Source organism: Egretta garzetta, unplaced genomic scaffold, assembly GCF_000687185.1.
Source record: "Egretta garzetta isolate BGI_Z169 unplaced genomic scaffold, ASM68718v1 scaffold641, whole genome shotgun sequence".
NCBI lineage: Eukaryota > Metazoa > Chordata > Aves > Pelecaniformes > Ardeidae > Egretta > Egretta garzetta.
Window position 1 is genome coordinate 694114 of NW_009258758.1, and position 12893 is coordinate 707006.

The 12893-nt window shown below is 37.7% G+C and overlaps 1 protein-coding gene across 1 annotated transcript in view; it reads left to right on the top strand.

The window, feature by feature from the left end:
• The window catches only part of SLC39A12 (solute carrier family 39 member 12), a 33151-nt gene extending 21104 nt beyond the window's left edge, over positions 1–12047 (top strand). Inside the window, exons 10-13 of the mRNA XM_035888990.1 lie at positions 1319–1382; positions 5048–5206; positions 6628–6815; positions 11919–12047. Coding sequence (XP_035744883.1) covers positions 1319–1382; positions 5048–5206; positions 6628–6815; positions 11919–12047 — 540 coding nt within the window. The remainder of the gene's footprint in view (positions 1–1318; positions 1383–5047; positions 5207–6627; positions 6816–11918) is intronic.
• Positions 12048–12893: the final 846 nt, after the last annotated feature.

Sequence of the window (12893 nt, forward strand, 5' to 3'; positions counted from 1 at the left end):
TTTTTTGCCAAAAAAAGAAAACATAGTGATTATAAATTCGGTTTTTCTAGTTTCAGGCAGCAAGGTTTTTTGCTTATCTCACCCTTGCACAAATTTCTAATAATTTATCTAGTCAGAAAGAAAAGCCCCAGGGATGTAGGGGGAGAGAGATATTCCTCGTGTTCTCCCTTCTTTCCCCACAGTTACAGTTTCTGTTAATTAAACACTAGGACTGATACATCAGATCAACTTTCTAGGATAAGGACAAAGATACTGTCTCTTTCTTCACTTGAAATAAGGGTAATTTTCACTCGTTGCAGTGGAGTGTACTCATGTTCTGCTGTGCCCAACCAGTGGTGCCTTATGCTGAGACAAAGCCCTAACTGAAGGCCAAGAGGCAAGGCACTGGAGGCTTGTACCACCCTGAAGAAAAAGCCCTGTATTTTGAAAGGGTGTGAAACCTACCTATGATCACAGAATCATAGAATCATTTAGATTGGAAAAGACCTTTAACATCATCGAGTCCAATCGTACCTATCCACTACTAAACCAAGTCTCTAAGCACCTCACCTACCCATCTTTTAAATACCTCTAGGGATGGTGACTCCCCCACTTTCCTGGGCAGCCTGTTCCAATGCTTGGCAACATTTTCAGTGAAGAAATTTTTCCTAATATCTAATCTAATCCTGCCCTGGTGCAACCTGAGACCATTTCTTCTCATCCTATCACTCATTACCTGGGAGAAGAGACCGACATCCACCTCGCTACAACCTCCCTTCAGGTAGTTGTAGGAGATGATAAGGTCTCCCCTCAGCATCCTCTTCTGCAGGCTAAATAATTGTGATCATCTTTTTTAGTCCTGTGTTTTCACAGAGTAACTGTAAAGAACATGAACTCCAAAGAGACTCTGGTGTCTACCCACTTTTCCTTGGAAATCCTATAGACACCCTATCCAGCCGGAAACTACAATTGTCCAGTCATGACAAAATCAAAAGATACAATTTAAATTACAATGTCCTTTTTAGTTTTGCATTTAGCTCAGATTTTTCTGTCTTCCAGCAGAAACATGATTTTCTTGCGTTACAAGAGTGCTTATGAAAGTCTGTCTTCCTACCTGTATTAGAACCTTTCCTGGGCAAGGGAGATATTTCTTTTTTATGTTTTTCTGCAGTACCAATCACACTGCCAGTGCTCAATAAATTATTCTAATGATATCTATGCGAATAACAATGACTAGCTTTAATTCAAAAATCTTGAACTTATTTGATATTTTCCTGTATTTATAGCAGCAGCTGGAAGAGCCCCTTAACACTGATCCATTATCTTTGCTTTTAACTAGAGAAGCCCAGAAGATTCTGAGTCTGCTGAAGTTCCTCCAGAGAGTAAGGCGATCAGCAAACAAAGTTAGTATCAATAAAAAGACTAGACAAGTAACAGGAAAAGCTTTCAGACCTAACATGGAATTGAAAGTGTGAAGCTGGCTTAGCTCTGCATTTGCTATGTGCTACATCACCACATTTGATGGTGTTTGGCTACATAATTTAATCTCTGCTTAAAGACCTTTTCAGCTGCCAACGCTGTAATTGTGAAGTTCATTAATCTCATACTGCCCATGCTTTAGTGTTTGTTTACTCACTGTTGCAAAACATTTTTCTAAAGCCTTTGCTTAAAGGGAAATATTCAAAATGTAATACAAAACAGATTTTTAGAACTGTAAACTTTGCTAGTACTTTTATTTCTGAAGGTAGTGAAACAGTTGTGTTGGCTCATTATACTAATATAATTCTGCTTCCTTCTTCTCTTACACAGTAAAGCAAAAGCGTCTTTAAACCAGTAATGGTTTATTACATGTATGGAATTATGGGCTCACGATGGCTCTCAGTTCTAGGATAATCTGTTTTCTTCAGGGAGCTTCAAAGTAATTCCTATCTATCTTCTCTGTTTTGTTGGGGCTTAGTCCAAAAAATGGGAAAATAGAGCATAAAACAAACTCTGCCTTTGACTGTACTTGTGTGACCTTGGTGAATTTAGTAGACTTGCAGTCATTCAACTAAGGGAATAAAATTTTAATTGAAATAAGTTTGTTTACTATAATCAACTCACCTTTATTTTGTGATCTCAGATCTCAGGTCATCAGTTTGATTTATTTAACAATGTCATTATCTTCTTTTAGGTTTTTAATATTCTTCTCTGTTCTTGTGGACTTCATTTCCATTTCTGAGGCATTTGAAATCTGGATTTCCATTTCTTCAGTCTCACCTATCCAGCAGTATACAATCCAGTGCCAGTTTCAGTGTGACTATTAGTCCATCTCTATATGTTTCCTTCCTGTTGAATCATCACTACCTGCTAAGCACAACCAAATCTCTCAATGTTATTTGTTCCAAATAACTATATTTGATGTACAACATAATTTGGGATAGTTTCTCAGTAATGTTCTTGTTTGGTTCCATTTCTTCCTCATACCTCAGTTTTACCTCTATATTAGACATCCCTAAGTGAAACCCCAGTAGGTTTTGTTTAGGTTTAGGGTTTAGGGTTTTTTTGAGAATACATATTTTCAAAAATTTGTATTGTTACAGTTTTATGAATAGCTAAAATGCATAAACATACCTGGGTACCTTGACACTGAGCTAAGCTTTTAGGTGGGTTTTTTCCCAAAATGGAATGGAATCTGCAGCTCTAAGACATCTCCAGAAATGCCAGACTTCACTGTAAACGCATGTCAAGTAGGGCTGTGAGAAGGGTCAGTCACCTTAGATAGCCAGAAAGTAAGTAGCTCCTGGTAGAAAATGTCTCACTGACCCTCTCATTTATCCGCACTTGTTCTATCAGTATGTGAAAAGATCAAACAGTAGCACTTTATATTTAGTATACTCAGTGAGACTTTACATTAACTAGAAATATTTTTGCTGTGTGAGTAATGAAAACATTGGAAAAATGATCTATTTATGGATAAATATTTGCTTTAAACTCTTATTCGAAGCTTAAAAAGTGTGATCTATGGTGGGATCTATGGTGCACGCATTAGCTTTAGGAAAATTATGGAATAGTTCTGATCCCCTATTCAAGCAAAGAAAATTGTCAAAAATAAAGGTAGGCTTGTTTATGGAGAAGAGGCTTTGTAGAAATAGTTAGGGTGATAAGTTAATACTGTTGCAGCAACATAACGTATAATGTTGTGAGATAATTGCTAGTAACAAAGTTGCTTTAAAATAGGCTGAAAGCAAATGACAATAAACATTCAGATTTTTTTGTTTATGCATCTTCTTAATTTTCAGTCAAATAAGTTCACAAAGCTTACATTTGCAATTGCTCCATAAAGTTAACCTGATCCCTGTGTTATATTACAGACAATACACTGGAGTGAGTTCCAGTAACCATGGCATATCTTCTTGAACAATCAGATACTTTAATAAAACAGACTAATAATATCTCAGAGCAGGCCATGATTTCATCCTCACCAGTGCTTATTGCAAATCACAAACTTAATATAATGCAGCAATCTGTTATTCCTATGTAATTCATGCTCTGCACTATTGATTATAAACTGCCCATAGTGTTTAGAAAGAACTGTGCAAACTGGGGACATCCACGTCTGGCTCTGTAAGCTGGCAGGAAAATTTAACGAGCCTGCCAATTTTTCTGAACCCGCAGAGCTCCCAGGCAACTAGGGAGGATTTTCTGAATACAGTTGTTAGGCTTTTATGTGCTGTGTGGTTTTTCTATAATAGTCTGAAGACTTCAGTTCTAGCCAGTTCCTGTAAGAAAAACATCTCCCCCATCACTACAAAATGGTCATCTCTGGAAAAATTACTGAAGTGAAACCTTGTAATAACTATATTCAGACAGTTCTGCGCAGCTCCACGTTACCTCCTTAGACTGTCATATTATGTCTGTGTGGGGCCAACAAAAGTCAGGAAAATACATGATGATTAGGGCCCAAATCACGACCCTGCTTCTTCAGACATAAAAGCAACCCTTTGCAAAATGTTCTGCCCGTAGTGTGTAGAGGGAAGCTGGATGAGTTTCCTGAGAGGCATTAGAAGGTCCTGCTTGAAAGATTGTGGATAAAATGAATGGAACAAACTAGGACAGCCAATTCTATGTTGCTGAGCCTAGACATTGAGCCTATGTATGGAGCCTCATTGCTACTTGAAGAGATAAAATCCTTCTCCATGAATCCATTCAGCAGGCTACGTGGCTGCTGGGGTTACAGGTGGGATGGAGACTGTCCCTAACTCCCTAGCTTGATTTCAGTACTTTTATAACTAGTAGCACCTTTCCTCTCACATCAGATGCCTGATCATGAACATCTGATGTACTGTTCCACACTAAAGCAAGGTCACAGAAGAATATGGGAAAGAAAACCAGCCATCTGCATCCACAAGTGATGCTGCAGACAGGAGTACTATGTGCATACAGCAATTAGTTGGTTGGAACAAAAGTTGGAAATGAGCATGCTGTAATGCTGTAATAATAGCAATACTCTGAGGCTTGTTGCCTTTCATCTCTATCTTTTAGGGTAATACAATCTTGTAAAAGACAGACCCTGCAAATATCACTCAGTAGTAACATGCTTTACAGTATTAAAATGATCAACTGCATGAGACCGGATTCATCTTCGTTACAGCTGTGCAATTCCCTGAGTGACAGTGGGAAAACTCCCACCTTTTAAGGAAAAAGAACATCTAGACTGCAAGAAAATTTATATGAATTTCAGCAGCCAAGGAAAGATTAATGGAAACCCTTAGGACATATCATGAGACTGGAGTCAAACCAAACTCTAAGTTTTTTGTCTAATAGTTGACCCTGTAAAAATATTGAAGCTACTTCCTGGTATTTGCATCTCTGAATTACTCTACAACCTACTTTTTCACTTCAAGTGTATTGAAAGAAGTATAATAACAAGGACAAAACAGATAAACACTGTTGTCCTCTTATTATTATAACTTTTCGTAATGTTATATGTGAAAAAACCCAAATAATTTGTAACTTAGCAAAAATTACAATATCTTTTTGTGTTAAAACTTCTGGGGTTTTTTGTTGTTTGTTTGTTTTTTCCTAGGTAAGAAAATTAGCTTGTTAGCAATAATGGTTCTGGTGGGTGACAGTCTTCACAATTTTGCTGATGGCTTGGTAATAGGAGCAGCATTCTCCTCCTCAACAGAAACAGGTGTGACAACGACTATTGCTATTTTATGCCATGAAATTCCTCATGAAATGGGTAAGAAATATGTATGTGTATTTTTCCTGACTGGCTTTGTAGTTCCAGGTTTCCCAAAGAATTCTTTCCTGTATGACATTGGTGGGAATTATTCTTGCTTATAGCATCATGAACTATAACATTAATGTGTGAGATGGATATACAAAGAGACTGTTTTCTTCTCTTTCCCCTTCATGAAAAGGAGAGGAGGCTTCTGCCTCATTATTGGAAGCCATCCCATCTCACCTTCTCCAAATGTAAAGGCCATCAGATCAAGAGTGACACACTATTCTCATGAGTACAGACACAAAAAATAGTAAGCTGTGAGCAAGAGCCACATGTGCATAATGGGCATACCTGGCACAACAGCTTATCCAAGAGTTTTAAGATGCAGCAGAGCCGTTTCACAATGTCTTCCTCTTGCTACCCTCATTGCTGCTGCTAATCAAGAATAACAAGATAGTGAAAGAAGATATATGACCCATTTTACTAGTGCACAGGCCAGGGAGAACAGTCTATTGAACATTGCCTTCAGTTGCCTTCCTTGTGTAAATCTTCCAGTATGGCTGATGTTGTTCCTGGCATTGTGCTGATGAACATACATAAGCTGGCCAGTTTGAGATGAGAACTTCAGATTCTCATTTCTGTTCTTAGATGACTGAAGATTTCATGTGCTGTCTATGAATAAAACTTCCCCAAACAAAAAAAGTGGGATGGGGAATTGCTGTAAAACTGTTAACTCTTGTTTGCGTAGTGAAGAAACGATCAAGATACCGAACAGTTTACTCCAAAGACAGACCTTCTTAATTCTGGGGCAGTAGTCCCTCAGTATCAAAGTGGCATTTCCACACTCACAGAGAAGAATTTTTAAAATCTTTTACTGGAGACCTGTTATGAAATCATTTATTTTAGAAGAGAAATCTGTGCTGGGATTCTGATGTACAGTTTACCAAAGCTAATTAGGTTTGAAATCAGTGGAATTAAACTCAACCTGGAATCAGACTGGCATAGGTTTTTCTGACTTGCAGCACCTGTAAAACACTCAAAGACCATGCTGCAAATATACTCACATGATTTGAACTGGCAAGTTCCCAGTCAAGAAAGATTTAGAAACGCTGGGAAAGCATGTGACTTCGCTTTTGCGTGTATCCAAGTTGGAAATGTCACAGAACATCGAGAACTAACAGAAAGCCACTCCTGTATACTGTATGCTATCTTTAGGAACAGCTAAACAAATACAAGTCAATATGGGGCTTTTGGTTTTGTTTTTTCACATAGCATGAGTTTATAACTAATTCTACAGAAACCTAAGGGCAGTCCTCCATCATTCACTATCTTTGTCCATATCTTAATTATTTTCCTTCATGTTTTATTACCAAGAGTCTTACAAATACATTTATCAGCTAAATAATAAATTTTCTGTCTTTTTTTTCCCTGTGCAGGAGATTTTGCTGTGCTGCTAAGTACAGGGCTCCCCACGAAGATTGCGATTTTGATGAATTTTATAAGTGCACTAACAGCGTTCTTAGGACTTTATATTGGCCTTTCTGTATCAACTGACCCGTGCATTCAAAACTGGATTTTTACTGTTACAGCTGGAATGTTCTTGTATTTATCTTTAGCAGAAATGGTGAGAACTTCAGTCCATTGTTATATTTTCCTTTTAACGTAGCCACAACACAGATGCATGTCAGACAAATGCAGATGGATGAACTTGGAGGGAAAAAGAGTTCGTAGGCTTCTTGGGAAGAGCATGTTGTCTGCCCTGTGTATGTATGGGGCTTAGAACAACAGTCTGGTTTTGTTCCATGTCACTGCCATGCTAGGTGTAATTAGTAATAAAAAGGTGAAATAAAGGCCATTAAGAGCATAATGTATGAGAAAGGCATAAAGGACTTTTAAAGGGGGAAAAGTAAACAATCTTTTTTTTAGGCCTGATAGACTTACTTAGTAAAGCATAAAGAAACATTTGAATCGGCAGGGGGTTTTAAAATCATGAAGAAATTGGTTATTACTTTTTTTTCTTTTACTGCCCTTTTCTTTATATATTTTCCATCCATTGTTTCAACACAAATTTGCTGTTTCTGAACTAAAATGCAAGATGTTTATCCTGTGCTCTTCCTAGCCAGCCTTTCTATCTCAGAGAGGTTTGGATGTGCTACTAAGCAATTAAAACCCCATCAAACTGCCTCACTTTTTTTCATATTTGCCCAACATTTTTCATACTCTCAGTTCCACAGCAATGCTCTGACTATAGAGAAATAAAGTGTGAAGATATACAATAGGAGGAAGGTCTAAGGACTGTGGAAGAATGTAGTGGAATCATAACTCATGCAGATGCCTCAGGCCATATAGTTTATTGAAGGGATGGCTCTTACACTTGTAACAATGCAGAAATTAATTACCTTGCTAGCTTTGTCTCGTGGCTCTTTAACCAACATGTGTTAATGTAAAGTTGCTTGCAAGCTTCTGAACAAAGACGGAATATTTTGAGTGATTAGATCAAGAGGGAAAAAAAAAAAGAGGTCTGTCTCTCCATAAATTATTAGTGTGTTTTTCCAAAGCCTGGCTGTCTCTCTGTTGTGTTCACTACCACCGCCCACCTCACGCCTAAGATATCATTTACTAGGTTCAAGCACAATACTTTAAACCTGTTATGCCATGCCAGTATTATAACCTATTTTAAAATCTACTTGTAATAATTGACCTTAGACCTTGGGTGTATTTTACTCTATTTTTGCTACTGTAACAAAAGTAAAGTGAACATAAAGTGCTCCTAAGAGTTTACGAGGGAACTGCCTAAGGATTGTGGATGTGTCAACAGCCCTGCCTGAGGTAGTAAATAACAGACAAGAACACTGTGTACCAAGTTGCATCTTGTTCTGACACAGAGAAATTTTGGAAGTGAGGCTGCCTACCTACTCAATAGGCATGGTTTTACTAATGCGACAAAGAAAGACTTAGGCCTATTTTTTCCTTCAGTGTAGGATCAGCATCGATCAGGGATCCACAAGCTCCTAGAACAACACCATGTTTTCCCCTGAGTCTTCAAAGCAGTGTGCCAGCTGTAAATCCCAAGAGATGACACATTTCCAGGCAGAGACAGGGACACATTTTCCCTTGTTCTTAGTTTGTCACCATAATCTTGTTCTTAGTGTGAGGAGGAGAAAAAAGGGAGAGAGAGGGAAGGATCTTATTTCCCTCACCTGCCTTTTATTAATAGGATTCCAATCAGCCTTTCTGTGCATTTGTCAAAAGAATTGCCATTGGATTGCTCACCGGTGTTTGTCAGAAGTGCAAGTATTTTTCAACTTTCTGCACAAAAAAACCTTCTATTCTCTGCTGTATTCTCATCTATAAAGAGCAATCATCTCTGTTCCTGCCAATGGTGCACAAATACTTAATGGTGTACAAAGCTTAACTATAATTTTCAGTATTTGTTTTCCGGGCTTTCACATATTCATGTGCTTGTCAGAGCAGCAGTTAGATAAGAGAACAGCAGTTAAATAAAACTGAACAGCCTCCCTGGTTTCAGCACTGAGGAACACTGAGGGGTATGAGGTAGAGGTTCATTGACAGGACAGCACTGAGACTGCCACCACACGCAAGACTGCATAAAACTACTTCTCTGATTGATTAAAGGTTTTCATTTCTACAAATGGCATTCTAGCTCCTTTAACAAGCAGGGTAGACTAATGATTTAAGAAACCTGAGGAAAAGGACAAAAGATAAAATTATTTATGTCCTTCATAATTTTTCACCAAGGAATTCTGCAAAACATCTTCCCAGCAATTGGGGAAGGTGGAAGGGAGGAGTATTTTGTCTTGCAAATGTGAATGCACAGGTGTAAGATTGGAACATAAATTGTTTGTTGCTTCAATATGTGAAGTAAACAGCAGTAATATTATGGGTTTAGTTGTTGTTTAACCAAAATTAAATCCCCTGAAAAACAGCTTTTTATGAGCAATATAATGAGATTTTTTCATATTTGATATCTGTTTAGAGGTCATAATTATAATCATAACTTTGTACTATTTCCAAAGATGTTTTAATTAATAACATAACTTTTCTTTAACATACCTTTACTCTAAATTGAAAATTGAGACACCAGTATATGGAATGGAACAGACCAACTCACTCCTAATGAATTGCTTCTTTGACAAAACATGTCCCCTTTTCCTCTTGGGAAACAAACCTGAAAATCCTGTATCAGCCTCTTAAATGAGTATCTATGAAGTAATCAATATGGATAAATATTTATGAAATGACTGTATTAAACCCCAAGGACTGGGACGTCATTTCTGAGTGATTGTACAGATCATACTGGTTTATATAGTTCCTGACCAGAAAGACTTACTGTCTAATCGGAAGGAGGGAGATAGACAGAAGCAAGGAAGACAATAAGGATATCAAGAAATAGGAGCTAATCAACCACTCCCCAAGGCAACTAATGCGTTTCCTCTGACTAACCTTAAAAATTTTTCCAATTTTGGAGACAATTATCTTTAAAGTGACTTACTGGGCCATTGCAGTGCAGCAGTCATGCCATATATACCCCAGCTTGGTAGAACTCTTCTTTAGTCAGCACATGGTTGAGAGCCCCTCATGCCTTCTTTCAGCATGCTGCTTCCTAATTCTTTATATCTTTTGTGTGCTCATGATGCAAACATGAGCTGTGTGGAAATAGAGTAGTCCCTTGGTTAACAGTAACTCTTTTGCCTCCAACAGACTTCAAGCATTAGTAAGCGTGATGGCATCCCACAGCTTGGATGTGATGCTATCTTCCCTTAATTTATTAAGTGTTTTGCATCTGCCAGCTGAATAGGCTTATGCTTCCCAAACAACAAGCATTTCTCTGCTATACCACACATGTTTGTGTATAGGCGAGTTCAGAAAGAGTTGGGGAACCATAGCTGATACTGTGTCAGCAACCAGCTATTTTCAAAGAGATAAGCAGGGATGTCACACTAGGTAAGGTTATAGAAATGGTCTATGGGCTTGACAACATGCACATAAGTGATGTGGAGGGAGCAGAGATCTGCTTTGGACATACTACCTGCTGAGAATTCCTTTTAAAATCTGTCTTAGGAACCTACTGTGCATGTGTGTAACTCATAAATTGGCACTGACAGTGATGAGAAAATACTAGCTTTTGCAGTAGGAGGGGAAAAAGTTTTGCGTTTAGAGAACTTGTTCGCTCATGTGCTGGGGAAGAGGACAAAATAGATTGATTATAGGGATAAATTAGAAAGACCCAAGGTCTAGTCTGGAACCCTGGATTCAGGCCTAGGTCTTAATTAACAGTTTTTACTTTGTACAAAACAAAAACCATGTGTTCTGAACACTTAGAAGCTGTCAGCTCAGATTTCGATTCACATCAGAACTTTGAGGTGTTTACACTGGCTTTAGATTAAATGTTTCTGATGATCCTTAAATACAAATTAAATATAACTACATGAGTTTCTGAGATGCAAATTTTTACCATAATTTAAACCACTGCCTAGTTGTTACAAAGATCCAGAACCTTTGGGTTTGCCTGTTGTTTTTACGCAAAACTTTAAAGTGGAGGCAGATTTTTCATGATTGTTTTCTTTTGGGCCCGTGCCAGCTTCCAGAGAAAGAAGAGTGCAGGAGAAGCAGACCCAGAGACCTCCCTTGGAGAGGAGGAAGGAGAAGCATAGCAAATAGCTGTAAACACACCCCGTTAGCCGCCCTGGTCAGCACCACTCCACTGTCTCCCAGTGGCTGATGCTGTTACAGCTCCTGTGAGGAGGCTCTGAGGAGCAGAGGAATTAAATAGCTTCATCCAAGCACAGGTGGTGAGTGGAGCAGGAAGGCAGCGTCATGGGCGAGTGCCAGGACCACTCGCTCCGGTTTTAAAGTTCACGACAAATAGATAAAAAAACCCTTCTAACCAAATCCAAAGTACCAGGCCATTGCTCTATATTTTTTTCCAAAGCTGATGTTGAAAGTATCAGCAGTCATTAGTGCCTCCCCTGGTGTCTATAATATATATATATTATATAAAGCATATATATATACAAAGCATAATTACTAAGAGAGTCTGAGCTCAAGGCATTATTTTCACAGGCTCTGTTGAGACATACATTTTGTTTAAAACTTTGATAAAAGAGACCATGTAGGGTGGAAGGTCAATGTAAGTAGCTTTTAATATGATTATAAACAGCTGCTGCTCCTTTATGTGCTTTAAAATTCCCAGCGAAAAATATTAAATGTCATTTTTTTCAAGCACATATAAAAAATCCTATATTCTATTTGTGTGTTTACTAAAGCTCAAGGAAATAGGAGTGTTGCCAGTTATTTCAATAAGAGCAGGATTGACCCTATATATAGTACTGAAACAAAAACATCCAACTAGTTTATTCCCACAACAGGGAATCACTAATTTTCCTAAATAAGCATTTCCTTACAGGCAGCTGTATAAAATTACTAAAAACTATTGAGAAGTTAACAATTTTTGGAATCTCATTTATAATTCTTGCTGGTGCTGGTAAAAGAATCCAAATGGGTAGAATTTGATTAATTTAAATATTTCACTGTCACTGTTGGTGTTGTTACAATGTACAGAACATGCTACAGATTAATAGCTATATTTGAAACTCAGCATTTTGAAAGGTTTTTTTTAATGAAGTTTGCCTTGTTTTCCCATAAGACTTTTTTCCCAGAGATTAATATATCTGGCTCTCATTCTGGTGTCTTATTCTTTTTTTAGCTTCCTGAAATGACTCATATTCAGACACGGCGACCCTGGTTGATGTTTCTCCTACAGAACGTTGGATTACTATTAGGCTGGCTTTGCCTCTTACTTTTGGCTATATATGAACAGAAGATTAAAATATAAGTTTTCTGTTGGAAATTTTGAAGTACCACTTATGACAGTGGATAGCATTATTCACAATTTTGTCATGCCTGCTATAGTGATACATAAATTAAGTTGCTGGGATTTTTATATCTCAATAGTAGATAACTATTTCACTTCATTAACTTATTGTTCAGATTTTGTAATTTTTTTTGTAAACATGAATGTTTAGAATTATGTTTTATTTGTTACTGAGCTTACCAGATCCCATGCTCAAACTCACAGGAGCTTTTGATTAGTTTTTATTGAGACTGTTCTAGCTGAACGCTCTACGTGATCTCTGCCAGTCTGATTGAAGAAAAGAATAAAACACTTTTATATGCAATTGAAGTGGACTAACTGTAGTTGAATAATTTGAAGCAGGAAAGTTTGTTGCCTCTTAGCACAAAGAATAAATGTATTTCTATAAAACTAGAAAGTATAGCAAAACTGAACTGTTAAATGCCATACAGCAATCTCATTATATCTGCATGATCTGCATTGTCAACATAAAGATCCTCGGTGGTCCTATCTTATTGGTCTACTGTAGCAGGTAAAAAATGGCAAGCGTAAATGTTGAAGTTTATGATCTAGAAATCTGAGAATGTCCTTTTCTGACTGTAACATAGTTTCTGACACATGTGGTGGAATCTGTGACAGTCAAGCATTGGACTGTAGTAACTGCCAGAGCAACTGCCTTCTGCATTATCCCACCTCTGATGGTTGCTCATAGCAAATGTATATGAATGCTTATAAGAAATATGTTTAAATTATTTTTCCCTGCTACCCCTTCCAGGCTCCTCAAATCAATGGATTCCTTGAGCCAGATGTTGCTTCTGAGCCACTGTG